Source organism: Populus euphratica, unplaced genomic scaffold (assembly GCF_000495115.2).
Source record: "Populus euphratica unplaced genomic scaffold, PopEup_1.0 scaffold360.1, whole genome shotgun sequence".
Taxonomy (NCBI): Eukaryota; Viridiplantae; Streptophyta; class Magnoliopsida; order Malpighiales; family Salicaceae; genus Populus; species Populus euphratica.
In genome coordinates, this window is record NW_011500251.1 from 10,527 (window position 1) to 31,468 (window position 20,942).

At 33.8% G+C, this 20,942-nt stretch overlaps 4 protein-coding genes, 1 long non-coding RNA gene and 1 other non-coding gene across 8 annotated transcripts in view; 4 read left to right on the forward strand and 2 right to left on the reverse strand.

The window, feature by feature from the left end:
• LOC105112730 (ankyrin-3-like) overlaps positions 1-1,560 on the forward strand; it is a 9,811-nt gene extending 8,251 nt beyond the window's left edge. Inside the window, exons 4-6 of the mRNA XM_011008546.1 lie at positions 1,015-1,102; positions 1,166-1,327; positions 1,420-1,560. Coding sequence (XP_011006848.1) covers positions 1,015-1,102; positions 1,166-1,327; positions 1,420-1,560 — 391 coding nt within the window. The remainder of the gene's footprint in view (positions 1-1,014; positions 1,103-1,165; positions 1,328-1,419) is intronic.
• Positions 1,561-6,624: 5,064 nt separating this feature from the next.
• On the forward strand, positions 6,625-7,649 carry LOC105112712 (ribonuclease 1-like). Its single transcript, XM_011008500.1, has 2 exons — positions 6,625-6,963; positions 7,074-7,649. Exons 1-2 carry the CDS (start codon positions 6,649-6,651, stop codon positions 7,518-7,520), a joined length of 762 nt encoding a protein of 253 aa, XP_011006802.1. The 5' UTR covers positions 6,625-6,648; the 3' UTR covers positions 7,521-7,649.
• Positions 7,650-8,749: 1,100 nt separating this feature from the next.
• LOC105112714 (expansin-B3-like) lies at positions 8,750-11,572 on the reverse strand. Its single transcript, XM_011008501.1, has 4 exons — positions 11,194-11,572; positions 10,215-10,521; positions 9,924-10,053; positions 8,750-9,179 (listed from the first exon to the last, which is right to left on the reverse strand). Exons 1-4 carry the CDS (start codon positions 11,345-11,347, stop codon positions 8,982-8,984), a joined length of 789 nt encoding a protein of 262 aa, XP_011006803.1. The 5' UTR covers positions 11,348-11,572; the 3' UTR covers positions 8,750-8,981.
• A 3,860-nt stretch (positions 11,573-15,432) lies between these two features.
• Positions 15,433-19,485, reverse strand: LOC105112716 (tetraspanin-19-like). 3 transcript variants are annotated; one of them, XM_011008504.1, is made up of 7 exons: positions 19,125-19,485; positions 17,971-18,070; positions 17,561-17,641; positions 17,334-17,441; positions 16,647-16,835; positions 15,698-15,737; positions 15,433-15,647 (listed from the first exon to the last, which is right to left on the reverse strand). In XM_011008504.1, exons 1-6 carry the CDS (start codon positions 19,292-19,294, stop codon positions 15,717-15,719), a joined length of 669 nt encoding a protein of 222 aa, XP_011006806.1. In that variant the 5' UTR covers positions 19,295-19,485; the 3' UTR covers positions 15,433-15,647; positions 15,698-15,716. The 3 variants fall into 3 exon arrangements, with proteins under 3 accessions (XP_011006806.1, XP_011006804.1, XP_011006807.1); XM_011008502.1 differs by having other exon boundaries at positions 15,433-15,737; positions 19,125-19,484; XM_011008505.1 differs by having other exon boundaries at positions 15,433-15,737; positions 17,334-17,438; positions 19,125-19,483.
• Positions 18,078-19,075, forward strand: LOC105112715 (uncharacterized). The gene is made up of 2 exons (XR_839811.1): positions 18,078-18,738; positions 18,773-19,075. It is a non-coding gene; the product is annotated as an uncharacterized LOC105112715 (long non-coding RNA).
• A 103-nt stretch (positions 19,486-19,588) lies between the features above and the next one.
• TRNAV-UAC (transfer RNA valine (anticodon UAC)) lies at positions 19,589-19,661 on the forward strand. The gene has a single exon. It is a non-coding gene; the product is annotated as a tRNA-Val (tRNA).
• Positions 19,662-20,942: the final 1,281 nt, after the last annotated feature.

The window sequence follows — 20,942 nt, forward strand, 5'->3', positions numbered from 1 at the left end:
GGGGTGGGGATTGGCCGCTTCTGCGTGAACCAGATGAAATGCGGGAGTTTAGGAGCCAAATTCCGTAAGTGGCGCAAGTGAGTTTTGTTTTTGTTTGTGGAATTGGGTTATATTCGCTTTCTTGATTGGATCTGGATTTGAGTATTGTACATTTGGAATTTGCAATGGGGCTATGGTTTCATGTTTGGAAGAGAAAATTTGATATATATAATTTTGATTGTCATTTGATGTTTGAGAATTAAGGTGATCGAATTATATATATAGGATGATTTAATTGAAGATAAGCATCGATTTTACAAATCTGGGATCATCTCATTCTCTCTCTCTCTCTCTTTTTTAATATTGGAATAGATAGACTATCATTAGAATAGGCCTTGGGAGACCATGAAAGGGAAAGTTGATGATGATGGGAGCCTAAACCATCTGTTTTTGGAAGCAGCATGGCATTGATTTTAAAATCTTGTTCTTGAGACATTACCAATTTACTGAATATCAAGTTTTTAGTTAGAATTGAAAGGGGTTTGAACAATCAAATTAAAGTCTTCTTGTTTTTTTTTTTTCACTGAAGAATTGATTGGTATAGAAAGCAGTCATTCAAAGGCTTTTTGAATGTCTTCTAGTAAAACAGTTAAGAGTCCATCTTTCCATCAGTTCTTTTATTGTTCCCTGATTTTGGTTGATATGAAGCAACGAGAGTACTAAAAATCTCTTTGATTTTTACATGCTGCTAATTTTGCATTACACCATACTTGTATTGCACCATGACCAATTCAAAATCGTAATGTAAAAGAGGGCTTTTAATCGTTATAGGTTCTTCGGAATATTGGCGAAATCTTCTAGATTAATCTTAGTTTTTTCTTGATCATCTATACTGTATTTCTGTAATTGTCTTTTTGAGATCTTAGAGATGTTTTCAGCCTTCTTTTACGATCCTTTCTGATGAAAATAAACTAGAACAGACTATAATTTGCTGCAACAGATAGCTTTCTTTGATATGGTGAATTGTCAATGCAGAGTTGCATGGTTTTTGTTTTGGTTGATCACATACATGTATGAAGTGGAAGTTCAAAATCTTGCTTATGTGCAGGGGATGATAAGCAAGGTATCGTATGGATAAAAATTTGACATCTTATGCTGATGAAGATTTCACATACATATTTTGCAGGCAGAACGCCTCCGTCTAGAGGTAAAGGAGAAAAGAGAGAGGGAGATGAGAAACCAGATTATCAACAAAGCTGAAGAGTATATACGGGCTTTATATGAGAAAAGGCAGCAGAATTGTGAAACTAACAAAGCTCAGAACAGAGAAAGAGAGGGTAAAATTTATGTAAAGACACTTTTCCATTGTTTCCTCCCTATTTCTTTCGACGTGCAGATCCGCACTCAAGTTTTCTACATTCTTTCCAGCTTTATTATGAGGTTAAACATATGGATGTGCTTTCTGTTGTGCATTCTGGACCGAAAGCAAACACAAATAAAACACAAACAACAGATTTACGTGGTTCCCCAAAATCGGGTACGTCCATGGAGGCAGCAGATTGTATATTATTGGAGGAATGATACAAACACTCAACTCAACCCAGTATAATCCCACTTAACCCGGAGTTTCACTCTTACACTCGGTGTTTCTCTCAAATCTGTATTTTCTCACTCTTACAGTTACACTCACCACACTTTCACCCTTTTGCTCTCACCACACTTTCACTACACTTATTACATTGCTCTCTCTTTATCTCTATTTATAGGAGAGCCTTGGCAACTTGGTTGAGGGTGGTTGATGGTGGTTGAATGGTGGTTGTTAAAGGAGAGGGTGGTTGATGGTGGTTGTTAAAGGAGAGGGTGGTTGATGGTGGTTGAGAAAAAATGTTGACAATTTGCTACAAATCTCCACCTTGGCAAGATTTTTCCATCCAATCCTTGTGATCAATCAATGCTGCCTCTAATGCGCCATATGGCGCTGCACCCTGAAGGTGCTCAACACCGAGAGATGTTGACCAAGTCCAAACAATGTTGGAACTTGATCCCTGAGACACATTTTGTGAGCATGTCAGCTGGATTATCTGCGGTACTAATCTTCTGTAGCAGAATATCCCCTTCATCCACAATTTCTCGAACAAAATGAAATCGAACATCGATGTGCTTGGTGCGAGAATGATGAACCTGGTTCTTTGCAAGACAAATAGCACTTTGACTATCACAATGGACATTCACGTGCTCTTGAACAATTCCCAAATCTTCAATCAACCCATGTAACCAAATAGCTTCTTTGAAAGTTTCTGTTACTGCCATGTACTCTGCCTCAGTTGTTGACAAAGCTACTGTTGATTGTAAAGTTGACCTCCAACTTACAGGCCCTTTAGCAAGTGTAAACACATAGCCTGTTGTGGAACGACGCTTGTCTAAGTCACCAGCATAGTCCGAATCCACATAACCAACTAAATTTTGTTCGAGTCTATCATCCCTCTCAAACTTCAAACCAATATCAGTTGTGCCATGAATGTACCGTAGAATCCACTTAACTGCCTGCCAGTGACCCTTTCCCGGATCATGCATATACCTGCTCACCATATTGACTGCATGTGAAATATCTGGTCTCGTACAAACCATTGCATACATTAATGCACCAACTGCATTTGCATACGGAATTTGAACCATATGCTTGCGCTCTTCCTCTGTGCATGGAGACATTGAAGCACTTATTTTAAAATGAGGAGCTAGAGGTGTACTTACAGGCTTGGTCTTACCATCTACCCCAAATCTCTTTAGAATTTTCTTCAAGTATTGGGTCTGTGTCAAACAGATTGTGCCTTTTCTTCTGTGTCTCTGAATCTCCATGCCAATAATCTTCTTAGCTTCTCCAAGGTCCTTCATTTCAAACTCAGTTCTCAGTTGAGCTTTCAGTTTGTCAATCTCCACTTTGCTCTTTGATGCAATCAACATATCATCCACATATAGGAGCAAATAGATGAAAGAACCATCAAGAAGTTTGTGAAAATATACACAATGATCAAACTGACTCCGTGTGTATCCATGTTCTATCATGAACTTGTCAAATCGCTTATACCACTGGCGAGGAGATTGTTTCGATCCATACAGTGACTTCTTCAGTTTACAAGCCTAATTCTCTTTCCCAGTAACTTTGAAACCATCTGGCTGAGACATGTAAATTTCCTCTTCCAAATCTTCATGTAGGAAGGCAGTTTTCACATCAAGTTGGGCTAACTCCAAATCAAACTGTGCAACCAAGGCTAGCAGAATACGAATTGATGAATGCTTAACAACTGGGGAGAATACCTCATTATAATCTATCCCCTCCTTTTGAGCATAGCCTTTTGCTACCAATCTTGCTTTGAAACGGATGTTGTCTTTTCCTGGATTACCTTCCTTCTTAGCATATACCCACTTGTAACCAATTGTCTTCTTTTCCTTAGGGAGTTGTACCAAATCCCAAGTCTGATTCTTGTGGAGAGATTTCATCTCTTCATCCATTGCCTCTTTCCATTTTGCACATTCTACACTCTGTACTGCTTCTTTGTAAGTGCAGGGGATTCCGTCATCAATCACCGGAAGTGCATAAGCCACCATGTTACAATACCGAGCAGGTTTCTTGATAACTTTTTTCGGTTTACTCGTTGCAATGGATTCTTGTTGTGTGGTTGCTGAAGTTGTTACATCCTCTTCATCTGAACTTTCATCTGAATCTCCTTCAGTAGAGATTGTCTGAACAGTCTTTATAGGAATGACTGAAGTCTCCAACTCCACCTGTTGTGCATCACCAGACTGTTTTTCATTCTCTTGTGATTTCTCTTGCTGTAACATGCCAGACTCATCAAAAGTGACATCTCTACTCAAAATCACTTTCTTTGATTCAGAACACCAGAGTCTGTAACCTTTTACTCCTCCACTAAAGCCCAAAAATATAGCTTTCTTGGCTCTAGGATCTAGTTTGGACTCAGTAACATGATAATATGTTGAGCAACCAAATATACGCATAGAGTCATAATCATTTGCAGGAGAGCCTGACCATACCTCTAAAGAGGTTCTTCCATTTAATGCTGCTGAAGGTAACCGGTTAACAATATGACGAGCATAACTTAATGCCTTGCCCCAGAACACTTTGCTTAGTCTTGAATGTGATAGCATACATCGGACTTTCTCTACCAATGTGCGATTCATGCGTTCTGCTACTCTATTTTGTTGTGGTGTTTTGCGCATAGTAAAATGTCGCTTGATCCCTTCATCCTGGCAAACTTTAAAGAAAGGATCTGAAGTGTACTCACCACCATTATCTGACCGAAGAGTCTTAACTCTCCTTCCCGTTTGAGTCTCCATCATTTTCTTCCATTTCAGAAAGATATCAAGGACCTCATCCTTGTGTTTCATCATGTACACCCATACACAAGGACCTCATCCTTGTGTTTCCATTTCTGCAGCTGTACTTGGCAAACCAAGAGAAGTTTCGCAAAGAGGCAGATAAATATTTTAAAACTTTTCGTGAAACTGAAACAGAACCCTCCACCTCACATGATGCCTCCCCCTCCCACATCTGCCAAAGATGGAAAGGATGCGAAGGATGAAAAGAATGGGAAAGATGCCAAGGATGTGAAAGGTGAGAAAGATGGAAAGAGGGAAAATGAAGGGAAAGATGCCAAGAATGGAAAACCTCCTACACCAACTGCTGCGACTGCAGCGGCAACTGCCGATGAAAACGAGCCTGCTTCACCTTCTAAAGACATTGCCAAGAGCAGTTCACTTGACTCATCAAAATTTGATGCTCTTGTTGCTGCGGTTGCTGAAGGTGAGCAAGCTGCTGAAATTGAACCAGCCACTGCTCGTGATGGCACCCGATAATTCTTTCTATCAATTCCTATGTGCCTTTTAAGCTCTCATTATGTTGAATGCGAACAAGCTCAGCTCTCTACAGATGTTATCGAGCTTGTGGCATGGACTGTGGAGAGTTTCTTCCTACCTATTGGATGTTTTAGGCTTCATATGCGAACTGAGGTCAAAATACTTCTTATTCTTAAAAATAAATAAATATAATTTCATCATTTTGATGCTGGAAGCGTAAGTAATTTTTAATATTTTTTTTATGAATGTCATTTTGAACTTCAAATTTTTAATCCCTCTAAACTTGATTTTTTATGGGCCAAGCATGCAAGCTCATGGACCATTATCTGCTTAAAACGGGCCTTGACTACAGCTTACAAATTTTCGTCTAAGAATATTCATTGTAAGATTAAGATGGTACTTGAATAAAATCCCATGGATCATTGTAAGATTAAAATGGGCCAAGTGAGACAACAACCTGCAAAGGAGGCTTCAGATATTTTAATTGGTCCCTCTACTGGTAAGAAATATTTAATTAGGTCCTTCTATTAAATACTGTTGCATTGTGTCCACCAAGCATTGAAATTCGTTGCAGAGGGAGTTTTAAATACCATCACCAAGCCGTGTTTTCAAAAAGTTAATTTGTTTTTGCTAAAATTAATTTATTTTTGTATGTTTTGGATTGTTTTGATATCTTATTTGAGAAATAATTTTTAAAAAATAAAAATTATTTTGATGTATTTTAGCATGACAAATATTTTAAAAAACAATCATAACTACACTTCAAAAAAATCCAAAGTTATTTTTTTAATGTTATTGGGATGATATAAACTGAAAATATAGTAGTTTTGAAGTTTTTTTTCAATGTTGTAGTTTTTAATTTTTTTAAATATATTAAAAAAATATTTTTTTAATTTTTAAAAATTTATTCCAACATATCAAAACAGTGTAAAAATATAAAAGAAATAATTTTAAAAAAGAAATTTTTAAATTTTTAAAAAACTTAGTTTGGAATCAATACCAAACAGCGCCCAGGGCTTAGGTGTTAGGTTTTTCCTCATACGAGCTATACCGTGTATTACCAAAACGACAGAGAGAGGTCTCAAAGAAGACCTGCGTCCTGCGCTCAAAACATACATGGTACGGAGTACTTGATGGCCTCAAAGACTTACACGTGAGCTTGGTGTCCTGACTAATACTTTTACTGATTACTAATACTATTATTACTTTATTAATTATTAAATAAACTAAAATATGTGGTGAATACTATATTGTTCACTATTTTTTCAATGGTTTGCTCTAAATTTAAAGAAAAAAAAAACTTTATTAAGTTTATGGTTCTAGTAAGGTAAATTTTACCATGAAGGGTATTATTCACTTTATTTTTTCTATTTAAGATTTGCTATAATTTTTTTAAAAATTATTAAACCTGGTTGATTTTATGGTTAAAATCCTAAATTATTTTAAGGGTTGAATAAAAAATTAAAAAAAAATATTAAACCAGTTCAAAGTCTGAGTCATATGTTTAATAAATTAAGTTACAACAACAAATATTATTTTTATTTTTTTATTGGTATTGTTTTTAAATAATTTTTAAATTTATATTTCAATTAATATCTTTCATTTGTATCTGTTTTTGCTGATCTAACATTTTTTGGATGAAGTTTGTTTTTTTTATGATGGTGTGTGTTTTTAATTTTTGATTTTTTAAAAAGGTTAAATATAAATTTAAAGAAAAAAATTTATTGAATCTATATCTCAGGCTCCACGCACACCCTCCATTAGTCTCATTCTCAAGTTAAACAAACCCTTGTGAAAATGATGACATATTTTCTTCTTTTCTGTTTACTCCTTTCCCACACAGAAGCAAAATCTATACCTCATCCTTCTCCCCATCATTTTCCGCTTGACTTATGGCCTAAGGACTCTCTCTTACCCAGACCTTGTCCTCCTCTACCTCCCGATCATTTTTGGCTTGTCCATACATGGCCTAAGGGCTTTTGCTCAAATTCCTCAGTACATTGTCCACAACGTAACCTCCAAGACGAGCTAACAATTCATGGCTGGTGGCCTGTCGACAGAAAAGATAGTACTTTGAATAACTATCGGCGAGTAGGGCCAATTAATTATCTGGTAACTCATTCTCATGTAATTTGTTATTTTTAATATATAGTTTTTGTCTTATGATTTGTGTGTTATAGTTTTATAATCTTCCAACACATCTTTGATTTCATTTTGTGCAGTTCACTGGAGAAGCTGGTGAAGAGCTTTACACTGAAATGAAAAATAATTGGCCCAACCTGACATCCCCCATTGAGTACCGTTACGGGCACATAGCTTTCTGGGAAAAGGAGTGGGCTCGTCATGGTATTTGTTCCTGCTTCGAACCCCGACTATACTTTGGAACAGCTTTGGCATTGAAAAGAAACATCAACATATCTCAAGCTTTAAGAGCTAATGGGATAAAACCTGGGATTGAATACCTAAGACGGCGTTTCGTGACAGCCTTAAGAAGAAAAATACCCCGTTTATCCTTTGCTATGAGGTGCGGCGACAAGAATGGAACCAAAATTCTCATCGAAATCAGGGTTTGCACCAATGAAACCGATGCAATTTCATGTTCTCGACGGTTGAATGACAACTGTGGGTCTTGTTACATCAAACTTGTATCCGAAATTGAACCATTTTAATATTTGTACTTGGACAGCCGCAGTTGTCAGAAAAAAGAGAGTACGAATTGGTGCACTGGTTTATATTATATTAGATATTGTGTTCGATCATTAAGCAAGGATTGTATCGCATTACTATAAAGAGCTTTCCTTTACCAATTTTCTTATATTTTAGTCTGTCTTCCATATATTAATTTACTGTAGGTAAAGTAAAGAAATGAAAGCTCCTTAATTAAACTTATCGATCAGGGCACCTGTCCTAAATCAGATTGTTTTTGCTACTCCTAATTTTTACTAAAAATTTTATACTTCTTCTTCTTCTTCTTCTTCTTACCAACCGAAGAAATGAAACAGAAGGAATGCCAGTCACTGCTTCGTGATGTATATAATTTTCAATTTATTTTATTAAATATATACATCAATATTATTATTAACATTTAATTTTTTTGAATGTCAAAAAGACATGTTGGAACCTCTGTAAATATATAAATAAACTGACATGCATGGCCTACATTCCCTGCGCTGATTACACCATAGGCCTGACATGGAACGACTAATCATTCTTTAAACCAGGATTGGACATGGATTTGCAACGCCACCACGCTTCAACGGTGACTAAAAAAAATCTCCAAGGATTCAGACTGTAAAAGCTATGATGATTTAGTAACCAATCTCTCTTGATTCGTTACCAAGTCTATATAATCTAGCCAGCAGGTAATTAACAATAATTGAACTAAATACAAAACAATAAACTCTGATGAGTAATATTCATATAAAAAACCTAATTTAGAGATCCTACCTTAAACTAGAAGAAGAAGAGATGGAAGGAAATAGCTGAATAGAAGCACAAGCATTCAACACATTTGAAGGAGAGATTATTGAAGGAAAAGAACAAGTAGCTGCGGTGAGGAAAAAGAAAAATATAAAAACATTTTAGAATTACTTATATTTAGCAAGTTATACTGGTTACGTTGGGTTAAACGGATTTTAAATATTTAAATTGATCTATGACATGTATTTACTAAATTATTTGACACACTATTATTTATAATATCTATATAATTAACTTTAATGAGTTGATAGAGTTGAATAATTTAAATTTTACAGATACCCATTATTTTCTAACAGCCTTAGTATTTCTAGTACAAATTCATCAATAATCCAAAGGGCATAAAAACTTACACAAAAGCATAGCAAACATATTACACGCCCTCTCCTTTGGAGAGGGCTACATTGGTGATCACACTTCCACACTACAAAAGTAGGAAAAAATATATTAAAAGACACAAATAATACTTAAAAGAAAGAACGAATAAGCACTGGTGGATGCCATTAATTGTGCAATCCAACGGCTACTCTTCTAAAAAAAAAAAACGCCAGTCAACGGCTACTTTTGCGTCAACTGAACAAGAGGAACTTTAGAAAAATGGGCTTGTTTCTCTCACGTGAATTCACACCAAGAAAAGCTTGAAGCTTTGCATTTTAATGGAAGAAATTGAGCCTAGAGGTGTAAGTAGCTTTTGGGATCCAATTTCTTGGAATCACATCTCTTGCAGACAGTGTTCTTCCTGTTGATAGTGTTGTTAACTTCACAGACAAGGGTCCATTCAAGGGTCCCCTAATAACACACCAATTTGCACCCCACAGGTGATTCATCTCCAGCCACTCAGTGCCACCTGCCTGCCAAAACAAATGTAAAAACAGTGAGAAAATCGTCGAATTTCTATTTTGCATATTGAGATCTATAGCTTTATTCCTTCACCATTTAGGTCACTTTTTCAGACACTAGAATCCAGTTTTGTCCATAGATTCTTTTTTCAGATACTTGAATTTCAATGCCTTCCCATGGTCATTTTAAGTGGCCCATATGTCACATGCAACGAGTCAAGAAAATAGTTGGATAGAAAAGATAAAAACAAAGCAGGAAACAAAGTGTGCTTTTGGGTCATTGAGCACAATGGCACCATTGGCAAGCATAAAATAAAGCAAATGTGTGTATATTTCTTTCTTTCATTAACTGTTAAGAAAGTGCAAAGTTTATTTAATAAAGATGTGTTGATGTTGGACAATGCCATTTGATTATTGGAAATCTCTTCCCCTCAGAAAATTAAAGGTCTAAGATCATGAAAAGGGCACTACTTTGATGTTCTAAAGTAGCACGTTTAGGCAGTTCTTTTTAGCTAAATGTGAGAGTGCACACTTTAGAAGATGTAAAGATGAGAGATTCTTTGCACTTTGTGAGTCAAGGAGTAAATGTAATCTCACTTTGCATCACAAAGTTGGAGGACATAACCAAGTTTTCTGGAGCCTAAGAGCATGGTGCTTTTTTTTTATTCTGCTTTGCAGCTTTACATCTGTATCTGGGGGTGTTAGAAGTCCAAAAAGTAATGCACAAAAATTGAAATTAAGGAAGGAGAAGGTTACTTCTCTGATATGCATGGATCCAACATCACCATCGCCATCTTCAAATTCCACTAGAAGGGATAGCCAATAATCTGTTGAACCTTCGTTGACATGGAAGGCAATGTTCTTCCCATGGTACTTGCATGGGGTCCTACAAAAAAGGGTGATGTACGTCATTTCGAGATTATTAAGGGCAGTGGCAAAATAAACAAGACAAAGCACAGACAGTTAAACAGTCGAGCTTAAACTGAAAGAGGGAACAGAAAGACCTGCTCCAAATAGCACACAGATAAAAACACGAGCCCTCCATACCTACGATATATGACTGGGATTTCACCTCGGTTCCTGAGCTGACCATTCTCACCAGAAATAGCCATATGACCAAAGGCTGCACCACTGAGGTCAAAGTGGGTGTTACCATTTGAACAATACCCACCTGGACACTCATCTGTAACAATTATGGTCACTGCCCTTTCTGAGCATATGCTTTTGTCTAGGCACCTAACTTTGTAACATGCCCCACATCCTTCACCATTCTTGAAGAGTACTGGGCTCACGGCACCAACTCTGGCCCTAAATGGCTTCACATCCACTAATGACCCGTACCCACACGCCCCTCCTGCACATTGATATAACTTGGTGTCACATACCTTGGTGATGCAGATGTTGGGTTCTGGGAATGGCAGGTTGTGTGTTTGTTTATGTGAATGTGTTGTTTTTTTAAAAAAAAATAATTGATTTTGTTTTTAAATTAATTTTTTGGACATAATATTTTTAGATAGTTGATATTAAAAATAAATTTAAAAAAATAAAAAATATTATTTAATATATTTTTAAATAAAAAATACTTTTAAAAATAATCATCGCACATAATCTCAAATTTGCTAAGCTTAGAATATGCCATATAGGTCCAGATTTTTTGTACTACAGTACTATAAATTGGGTAATGTGAACCAGACTAAACTCAAAAAATCAACTTGGTTTTATGCGATTGTAAGGAAAATAGTGGAAATTGTGCTTAGAAGAAGAGCATTTCTTCCAAAAAGCCAATTCATTGGCTTAATTGTGAACAAAGGGAAGACGCCAAAAAAATAATGAACTTTTAGACTAATGTCCTCTTCGTTATAAAAGAAAACTTGGACGGTTAACAGGACTTCTTCCATTAATTACTTTATGAGTTTGACCAAGAAAACCGAGTAAAAGAAGATCTAAAAGACCGACACTACGAAAAATATAGCACGAATGAACATTAGAAGTGGTAAAACTCATAGTGGGTATAGTAAGCTCTTACCGTCACTACCATCACCCTCCGGACTGCCGTACCAGGTGGCAGTGGCCGGTTTCCAGTGTAAGTCAGCCACATTATGGTGAGTATGATATTGCTTTCCAAAAACTACAAAAAAACACTTCAAGAACACCACAACATATAACCCCAAGAGCTGCATTGTGGGCCAAAATGGTCTCTCTAAGAAATACACGGCGCCACCAATCACCACCGCAACACCACCCGAACACCACCACCACCTCTACTCGACAATGTCACATTCAGCGCAGAACGCAAGAAAAACAGTCAAAGAACATTCTTCTTACAACCTTTAACAACAGTTTTCTGGAAACAAAAACACTGAACTTGCTTACGAAGAAGTGAAGTGCTGTTGCTCAATAGAGTTCTCTGTGAGGTTCTTATATAGAACAAATCTGAGGCTTCTTGTTTTTTTTTTTTTTTTTTTTTTTTTAAAAAAAAAGATTACGACAATGTGGTTTACTGGCTTTGGTGTTATTCACAGGTCTGCCACTTGGATTCTGGGTCCCATCGGCGGTTAAGACGTTAAATTCAGCCTAACCGAATGTGTCGGCTCGAGAGAGATTGAGAAGTTTGCTAGGGGTGTTTTGTTTAATTAAGAAAATGAATAACAGTTGCTTTTTCTACTGTTAATTTTTTTTTTATTGAGTTATTTCTAAAAGGGTACATTTTTTAATCAATTAAAAAAAAAGAGTTATTATATATTTTTTATATTCTGAATAGGTTTTGATTTTGAAAGATGACAAAGCTATTTGATTTAATCTAAAACCCGATTTACTAGCTTCTTCATTTTATTTTTAATTGATTTATAGACTAAGCTAAATTCAACAACTATATTATATAGTTTTTGTTGTACAATGATAAAGTATTTTAAAAAATATTATATATATTTTTTCTTTTATCTCTCTCAAACTCACTCTCAGATGCCATTTGCGGGTAAATAGCTACTTTAGGAGTTAAACTATGAAGAAAAGTCTGCCACTATGAGTTTTTTACGACTATTATCAGTATAATTTTTTGTATATATAAATTTATAAATCCAAATACTATGTTTAAAGTTTAAATGAAAAATTGGATACGATTTAATTATTTAAAGTTGAAAATATCCTAATTATTAACAAATATACCAAAAATATTAATTAAAACATGTTTCGAAAATTAATATTTATTGAGAAGAATACTTCGTCAAATTTCACGAGACATTGTTTCACAAATTTTAATTTTAGAATGGATAAAAAATATTCAGGAAACGTATCTAAACTAATAAAAAGAATACTATCTCATTATAATTCCAAAAAGAAAAGGACATTATAACCCCTTTTACTTGCTTATATATTTATTTATTTATTTTTTATCTATGGGAGGGATTTAATAAATAAACTCGAAATTCTTTGGAGGAGGGAGATAAGAGACGAACCGAGCAGTTGTCGACCACGTTATCATTTGCTTATATATTTGCCCTGTGCAATAGAAACCCGAAGCAAGAATTAAACGGAAAAAGGAAAGAAAAACAGTGAGCAAAAAATTAAGAAAGAAATGTTATTTGTATACAATTTGATGGATTGTTTCAAAAATTAATTAAATCCATTTAATTATAATACCAATTTGTCCTTAATTAATTCATAATTTGATTTTCATTAAAATAATTGTATTTCATTTTACTAAAATTTCCAAAGTTATTTCAAGTCAATAAAGTTAATTTGCAAATATATACCCGAGTAAATAAATATAAAAAATTATTTAATATTTTTTCAAATCAAATATATTTTTAAATGCAATAATTGAACTTTTCGTAACCCATGTGGAGGCAAGATTTTGTCTAGCATTTGTACCTTATCTAATCAAGAAATGGACCACCCACTTGGATTTTAGGATCGACCCAATAAAAGAGTTTTAATTATTTTTGTAATTAATACTTCATGATGTAAGACATGACTTGAATTCGGGCAACTAAATTAAATTCCAATTTATATAGTTACAAACACGGCCTGCAAAATCATATTATTAATATTTTTCATATAAACTAAGAGACCAGTTATGGCATTATCTCCACCAATAATATTGTTGCTGATTAGTGGATTATGCAACAATAGTTAAGAAAATCAATAGAAACAAAGGGCGTACGTGGCCTTGTGGGTGACGAGAGAGGCGGCTTCCATCAAAATTTAAAAATAAAATAAAATAAAATTGTTTCTCTTTTGTTCGTTCTTCTGAGTAATGGGAATCTGTGACATGATCCAATGCCCAAAAATTCTGGAAGATGATGCTGGCTATGAGGGAAACTCCAAATTTAAAAAAAAAAAAAGTTGGAAGAGTTTCATCTCCACAGATTTCGAAGAGGGATTTATATAAAAAAAAAATGTTGTTTGTCCACAACCATGAACACCACAAGTGGCAACTTGTTAGCAGGCTGAAGAATATATATATATAATCTATTTTAATAACATTGCATGGAGTTTGATAATATTATGTAAGCAGTTTTAATTGAAGGAGACTAAAAGTACAAAGGTAATTAACAGATATTTTAATGTAGAATTTGGCAAAGAGTCTTAATTTGAAGAGAAAAAAAACCCTAATAATTCCTCCTCAGGGAGGATATATGGCTGACAATAATTTAATTTATACAGCCACAATTCCTTTGTCATTTTAATTATCTCTAAAAAAAACCCATGAATGTCAATAATTAGGGATTTATAAAACCATCATGCATATGATTTATTTTATAATTAATGAACGATGCATATGACTTAATCACTACCATTAAACAAAATGGGATGAAGGTGGAAAATATAATACATTAATTAGCAGTCATAGTTAATATTAGATAAATAATTTATCCTCCTGTATATTTACATACATGATATAGATGATGGCACATGCTTAAATTCTCATGATAATATATTTAAACATAGATGATCCTGTCAAGAAGTTGGAAGTGGGCATCCAAACTCATGCATTATAAGGCCTTAAAAAAGTGCATCGAACAAATCAAGGGTTTCGTGCTCTTAGAAGACGATTTGATGAATAGTCTTTTACTATAAAAACCATTCTTTCAACCATTTTATCACTCTCACTTGAGGATCCTACATACACAAAGCACATGGATTCCCTTATATAAAAAGGAGAAAAAAAATAAATTTGTACACCCCTTCTTTCTTAATTTGTTGAATCCATATATATATATATATATATATATATATATACATGGATGAGGAAAAAAAGAAGAAAAAACGTTCATGAAGACAAGCTTAGTATTTGAAAAATTGTTCTTATAAGAGATAACATGACAAATAATTTTTTTTAATAGGTAATCAAGTTTTAAAAAATGATTGAATATTTAATTTATAGCGTGACCGCATAATTGTGGCTCACGAGCCATGTTACAAAGTTTTATTTTGCATGATCTGTTGGAGCCGAGAATACAGTTTGTTCAAATAAAATATTACTTTTAATAATAATAATAATAAAAATTGTTCTGCAATTCATTACTTCTAATAAAAACCTGAGGAACCCATTAAGGCCTCGGCTAATTATGGTCATGTACCTTGTTATATGCAAAAATTGTATCATAAATTGTCTAGAAAATAGTATACAGTAAAACACACTAACACCCATGACAGCATGTTAATGGAGTGCTTCGAAGTTGACAGAAGATAGTAAGATTATCTTGGCGGTTGAGAAAAATCTCTTGTGAATCCTTTCAGCTCATAGCACAATCTGTCATCGATTAATATATTGTGACCAATTAGCACATTGAATATTGATATAGCAGCGGTGTCCATGATACAAGTATCCAGGAAGGGCAAAAGGCTTGTGAAAGAAAAGCTTATTCTACTTTCTTTATTTTGTTTTCGGCTTTGCACTTGTGTTTTGGTGAAGTTGTAAAGGCTACTTGTGTTTAACCGTAAAGGCTTTCTATGGGTTGTATGAGCTTCATGCTAGGGTGTTCTTAGGTTAAAGTTGAAGTTTTTTAGATGAGTTTGTTGGCATATGACACTCTGACATGAACGCTCCATTATTAGTCTGTTCTTGGTCTTCATTTAGAATTAATGTAAAGATTTGTAATCAAACAAGAACATGGCTTTCGGATGATTAAGATGTGAATAAAAATATCTTTGATGCCCTGTCACACCTGCAAGTTCGTAAGCAGTAGTGGGAAATAGTGCTTAGGCTAAAGTCATGGGAAATAGTGCTAGCACATCAGTTTCCAACTCTTCTGGGAATTGATTGACAACACCAGCAACATCATGTGGTGAATGCTATTAAACAAGAAGGAATTCATCAATTGAAAGTGAGTTTTTGTTACATTCAATATGGTGTTAATGCTACAAGGTTGGGTACAAAAGTAGACAAAATCCCATACGTACCGACTGCACATCCAAAAACACTGAACTGCTAAGAAGCCCTTCTCCATCTTGAAACCTTTATCACTTGTACAAGCTGTTGGACATCAGATGATATAAGATGGTTGTGACTAGTGACATTTCACTTCCTGGCCTTGTGGAAAGCTATCACCTGTTTGCCTGATTCATCTAATCTCGGAGGGGAAAGAACACAGACCATTAATAAAAAAGATAATACAGAGATTGCTGATAAAATTTCAGGCCTTTCATTTTTTAGAACTTCTTCTTCATGCATGCGTCGAAACATTTAATAACAGAAAAAGAATGAATTGACACCAAAGGATAAGACATTTGAAAATAAAAAATATATATATACAAAATTGAATGGCAAACCCAAGTAAGGAATTGTGTGTGTGTATTATTTCAAGAGAATTATGCAGCCACCTGATCAATAATGAGCAGCCAGCAGCTGTGTTATGGTCAGGAATCCACATGATTTTGAGGAGAAAATTAATATCTATGAGTTGACCCAAAAAATAAGGGAAACAAGGAAAATAGTAGCTTAAATATTCTTCTTAAGTCTTAACTAATATTATTATTATTATTATTATTATTATTATTATTATTATTATTATTATTATTATTATTATTATTATTATTATTATTATCTGGAAACAATTTGTGATTAAACTCATCACCTGGACCAGAAAAAAAGAGGTAGAGATAAAAAGGGTCTGTATGCAAATTTGAAGAAAACTTGATGGAGCAGATGAAGTTTATATATATAGCAGAGGTCAGCCAGTACGCATGAACGGGGTTTTGTGAAACCACAAACACTGCTTGAATTACTAGTCACGAGACAGTAGAGTTTTGGCAGGATAACTATGACTTTATAGCCAATATATGCTAAAAATTAAATGAAGTTTGCTGAGATGAGTTTCTTATTTGCAATGCAGACTAATGACCATCCTAGTATGAACAAGAGACCAATTAAGTTGGAGGAACTAAAGGACCGTGAATGGGGAGAATGGTACATAAAGGAGGTTGACCGTAGTGAGAATATGAATGCTGGAATAATAAGTTATCCCTATTCCCTACCTTCTTGGTAATCCTTATACTCCATGCATTATTTCTGGATCCCATGACAGGGTTACCAACAACATAGGGAGGTGGATGAACAACATCCTTCAGAAGTGGAGCCCTATCTGAAGCATAATCATCATCACTGTCATAAGATGGATGGGGCCCAATAGCCTTGAGCATCATTGCCACTAGAAAAGACAGTCCCTGCAAATTTGAACGCATTGGTGATTCACAAATTGATTATGAAAAAAAGACTTACAAACAAAACTTCCATCTTAATTCCTATGTGAATACAATGAAAATTAATAAACCAAGACTTGCAAACCCTAAAGTGTATCCACATGGCACATGTTAAATTTTCATTTTTAACATGGAAAACAATATTGCTGCTTAATTTAAAAACTTGAGTCATCCAGGGAATTGTTAAAACAGAGTACAGTGAGATACCAATCAAACAAATGAACCAAGAGGAAACACATCACTATGCAATTTGATCAAGCCATGGAATCTTGGAACAGCTAACAGTGGTTTTGTACACAGGGGACTGATTGATAGTCTATAATTAATTTATCTGCAACTTTACATGTAAATGCAATCATTTGTAATACTCAAATGAGTCAATTATCACACTTCACTCTCACCACCTTGTCAATGAGATGCAGGGATTATGAGAGAGAGGGAGAGGGAGAGGGAGAGAGACACCTGAACAGACACAATTGATAAGCCTATCCATTTGCAGAGCTCAAAGTTTGATCTAACAAAACCTGTGAACTGATCAGAACTCCCACTTGGGTCTTTTGGGAAGTCCTGCTGCCTCGGATAAAATAGAACGATAACCATATAAATTGTCAGTAAGGATTTGTGGTAACTTGTAATATAAAAACCATAAAATGAGAATCAAATAATGAGTTTTTGATCAAAGAACATGCCTCTTCCCAGTCACGGTTTAAAAATACATCAGCAGTAACTCCAGCTTCCAGCATGAGGAGTAAGAATATAAATAACATATACTGAATCCTGGTTAAGGTCAAAATTGGCCAAAAAACTCATGCATTCTAAGAAACTAAAGCTCCAATGAACTAAAACTCATGTTTCTCAAGAAGGAATGAAAAATCATAGAAACAGAACTGGTTTTTCTGAGTTCATAATATTATTCACCAAAGGTAAAATTAAATCTAAGAGGGAGTTCAATTAATGTCAAACTGAAATTAAGATGCTGATCGAATGCTAAAATGTAATATATGGGACTACAAACCAATATTTATTAGCACAATCAAATTAGGAGAATAATAAACCAGGGAATATAGAAACTCATTTAATCGACTCGATAAGAGGATACTAGATAAAGGCAGCAACCATTGGCAGTTTCAGCAGCAATATGACCAAAGCATGTGATCACGGACAAAGTGATACCTAGGCCAAGAAATGTGTAAATGAACCTGCAATTTATGGATATATTGCTTTAAGGACATCAACAACCACACACCATTCATATACTGAGAATGAGTTAATAAGCTCTATCATCACAAATTAATAATCCATTGCCAACCAAAATCAATTATTTTATTCCCATTCAATGAAACAGCTCCATCAACAACACAATTTTGTCATTTTTAATAGTCATATAATACAAATCAGAGCATGGATTTAACTTTAGAATTACAAAATTTGTAAGAACTCTATAAAAGCCATGAAAAGAAAGCTCTTCTTGATTGTCCATAACATAGTGGGAAAAGTAGTGAAAATTTTTTTTGCAGTACCTTTGGCAATTAAGAATTAAGAACCTCCATTATAATGAGTACTTAACTAAAGAGATGCAAGTTTGCTGCCATAACAAGCAAAATAGGATGACCAAAATCTTCCAAATTTCAATTCCATCCTTTTCATTGGTTGTCAGCAACTTAATGAAAATGTAAAAAGCAAATAGAAATGGTACACGAATGACAATCCAAAAGGTTGTAAAGATATTTGACCCGCTTGAAAAGATCAGCACCCATCCTCCATTAACTAGAAGCGAACTTCCTTTTCAAATTTAATACACATATGCACTTCAAAAATCGGGGGAGTAAAGAAGCGGCAAATATTAACAGAATTCTGCCTTGATGATGTTTCACTCACAACTCACAAGCAAAACCGATGAGGAAAACTCACAACTCACAAGCAAAACCGATGAGGCCCCCCATAAGTTTACTAACAATAAAAGAAAATCAAAGCCAGGCTCCTCTCTTTCCAAACAACAGAAATTCAATCCTCAACTTTCTAAAGCTCTCCTTTTTCCAGCCTTCCCTCCACCCAAACAGTATCCAATTAACACAAAATCCACCAATCAAACATGCACGTAAGGCTAACACAAAATAACAACACCCGTCAAAACATCAAACAAACCAATCCTAAAATTCAAATACACTTTCCAATTCTAACACTAACCCACGAACAAAAAAAAAACATCAAAACCAAAAACCTTAAAAAAAGAAACATGAAAGAAAAGCTTACCATGGAGTAAAGTCATCATCATCTTCAAAAAATGGAAAACCACCCATTTCTCTTTCCCACACTCTAATAAGCCAAATTGAATACAACACCATTGCTATACCAACCATTCCTATCAAACAATTCACTAACTTCAATATTGACTGTATGCAACTCCTCATTACACTCACCATTTTTCCTTTCCTTTTTTCAATTACTGCTAAAACCCCAAAACAAACTGACTGATTTCACCAAATTAAAAAAGAAAATAAGAAAGCCCCGAGATTTTTGAAATCTTGGGGGCCTCAAATACTTGATAAATCAAATAATTTTCGTTGACTTTTTTTTTGTTTTTTTTTTTTTTGTGTTTGTGTGTCTTTAAGGTTTTAATTTCGATCGTGGTTGCTAAGGTTTCTTTCCGTGTTTTACGGAAAAATCTCAAAATGTATTATAAATATATAAATACATGTTACCGCTGTAATAGCAAAGTTGCTGTGGTGTAGTGGTTATCACGTTAGTCTTACACACTAAAGGTCCCCAGTTCGATCCTGGGCAGCAACATTTTATAATGTTTTCCTCCTTTACATAATCTAATTTTTTGTGGCGTAAAAAATGCAAGACTTTCTTATAAACATTTTATAATGTTTTCCTGCTTGAAATATTTAGGTAAAAAATACAAGTGAGGGTGGATCGCATGAACTAAAGTTAGTGTTTGAAAGTGTGTTTTAATTATTTTTTTAATTTGAATTTTTTATTTTAAATTAAAATTTTTAATATTTTTAAAGCGATATATTAATATTAAAAATAAATTTTAAAAAATAAAAAATATTAATTTAATATTTTTAAAATTAAAAAAACTTTAAAAATATTTTGAAATACGTGATGGATTTTCTGGTGTTTTTTGTTTTTTGACATGATGAATGAGATGAAGTAAGTGATAAATAATTAAGAAAACCATGGTGACAATGCATGATGGATAACGCAGTCCACAGCACTACACAGAAAAAGGCTACCATAAACAGCATGCTTTGAGTTTTTTTTCTTTTTCAAAGAAGCCTAATAGAAAAAAATAGAAGAAACAATATACTTCAAATCTTATTTTAAAAAATAACATAGTTTATCAAATAATGTGAAAATTATCGGCAATTTGTGAGTGGCTTGTGTGGCATGAGACTCCAATCAATTAAAACCGCAATTTCTTATTTTGTCATGCATACGAGACTTTCTTATTTTGTCAAAATGAGGGTTTTGTAAGAGTTTAATTTGTATTGCAGAATTCAATCTGCAATTTCTTATTTTCTTCTGTGTCTTTCACTTAATTTTGTTATAATTAGAGGTTTTTAAGAGTTTGATTTACGTTTCCAAATTTAATCCATGATATTTTTATGGTTAACTTGGTTTGCAATAATAAGCATAGAAGTTGCCTTGTTATGATATAATACTTCAAAAACAATTCAAATAACTTATAAAAAATATAGTTTGAGTTTAAAAAATTTTAAAAATATTTTTTTTAATATTAAAATAATGATATATTGAATTAACTCGAGTTTTATAACTTAACGATCTGCAACACCTGAATCATGGATTTCATTAGATTTAATCATAACTTAACGATCTGCAACCTGCAACCTGAATCATGGATTTCATTAGATTTAATAATATTTTTTTATAACTATTTTTTTTAATAATATGATAATAAAAATAAATATTTATAAAATTAGGCACTAACTAAATATTTAAATATTAAAATGTTCATTTGAAATTGTAATAATTTAATTAAAAAATTGAAATAAATTATTAAGTTCGATTTAAAATTAATATAATATTAAAGAATAAAATTAA

Bases quoted from the DNA above. Each gene is read 5' to 3' on its own strand.
- LOC105112712 (XM_011008500.1), top strand. From the start codon at position 6,649: ATGATGACATATTTTCTTCTTTTCTGTTTACTCCTTTCCCACACAGAA. The intron at 6,964-7,073 runs GTAACTCATTCT...CATTTTGTGCAG, and splicing joins TAGGGCCAATTAATTATCTG to TTCACTGGAGAAGCTGGTGA.
- LOC105112714 (XM_011008501.1), bottom strand. From the start codon at position 11,347: ATGCAGCTCTTGGGGTTATATGTTGTGGTGTTCTTGAAGTGTTTTTTT. The intron at 10,522-11,193 runs GTAAGAGCTTAC...ATCAATGTGCAG, and splicing joins GGAGGGTGATGGTAGTGACG to GAGGGGCGTGTGGGTACGGG. The intron at 10,054-10,214 runs GTATGGAGGGCT...CCTTTTTTGTAG, and splicing joins ATCCCAGTCATATATCGTAG to GACCCCATGCAAGTACCATG.
- LOC105112716 (XM_011008504.1), bottom strand. From the start codon at position 19,294: ATGGTGAGTGTAATGAGGAGTTGCATACAGTCAATATTGAAGTTAGTG. The intron at 17,442-17,560 runs GCATGTTCTTTG...TATCCGAGGCAG, and splicing joins TAAACCGTGACTGGGAAGAG to CAGGACTTCCCAAAAGACCC. The intron at 16,836-17,333 runs GTGTCTCTCTCC...TCAAATTTGCAG, and splicing joins TATCAATTGTGTCTGTTCAG to GGACTGTCTTTTCTAGTGGC.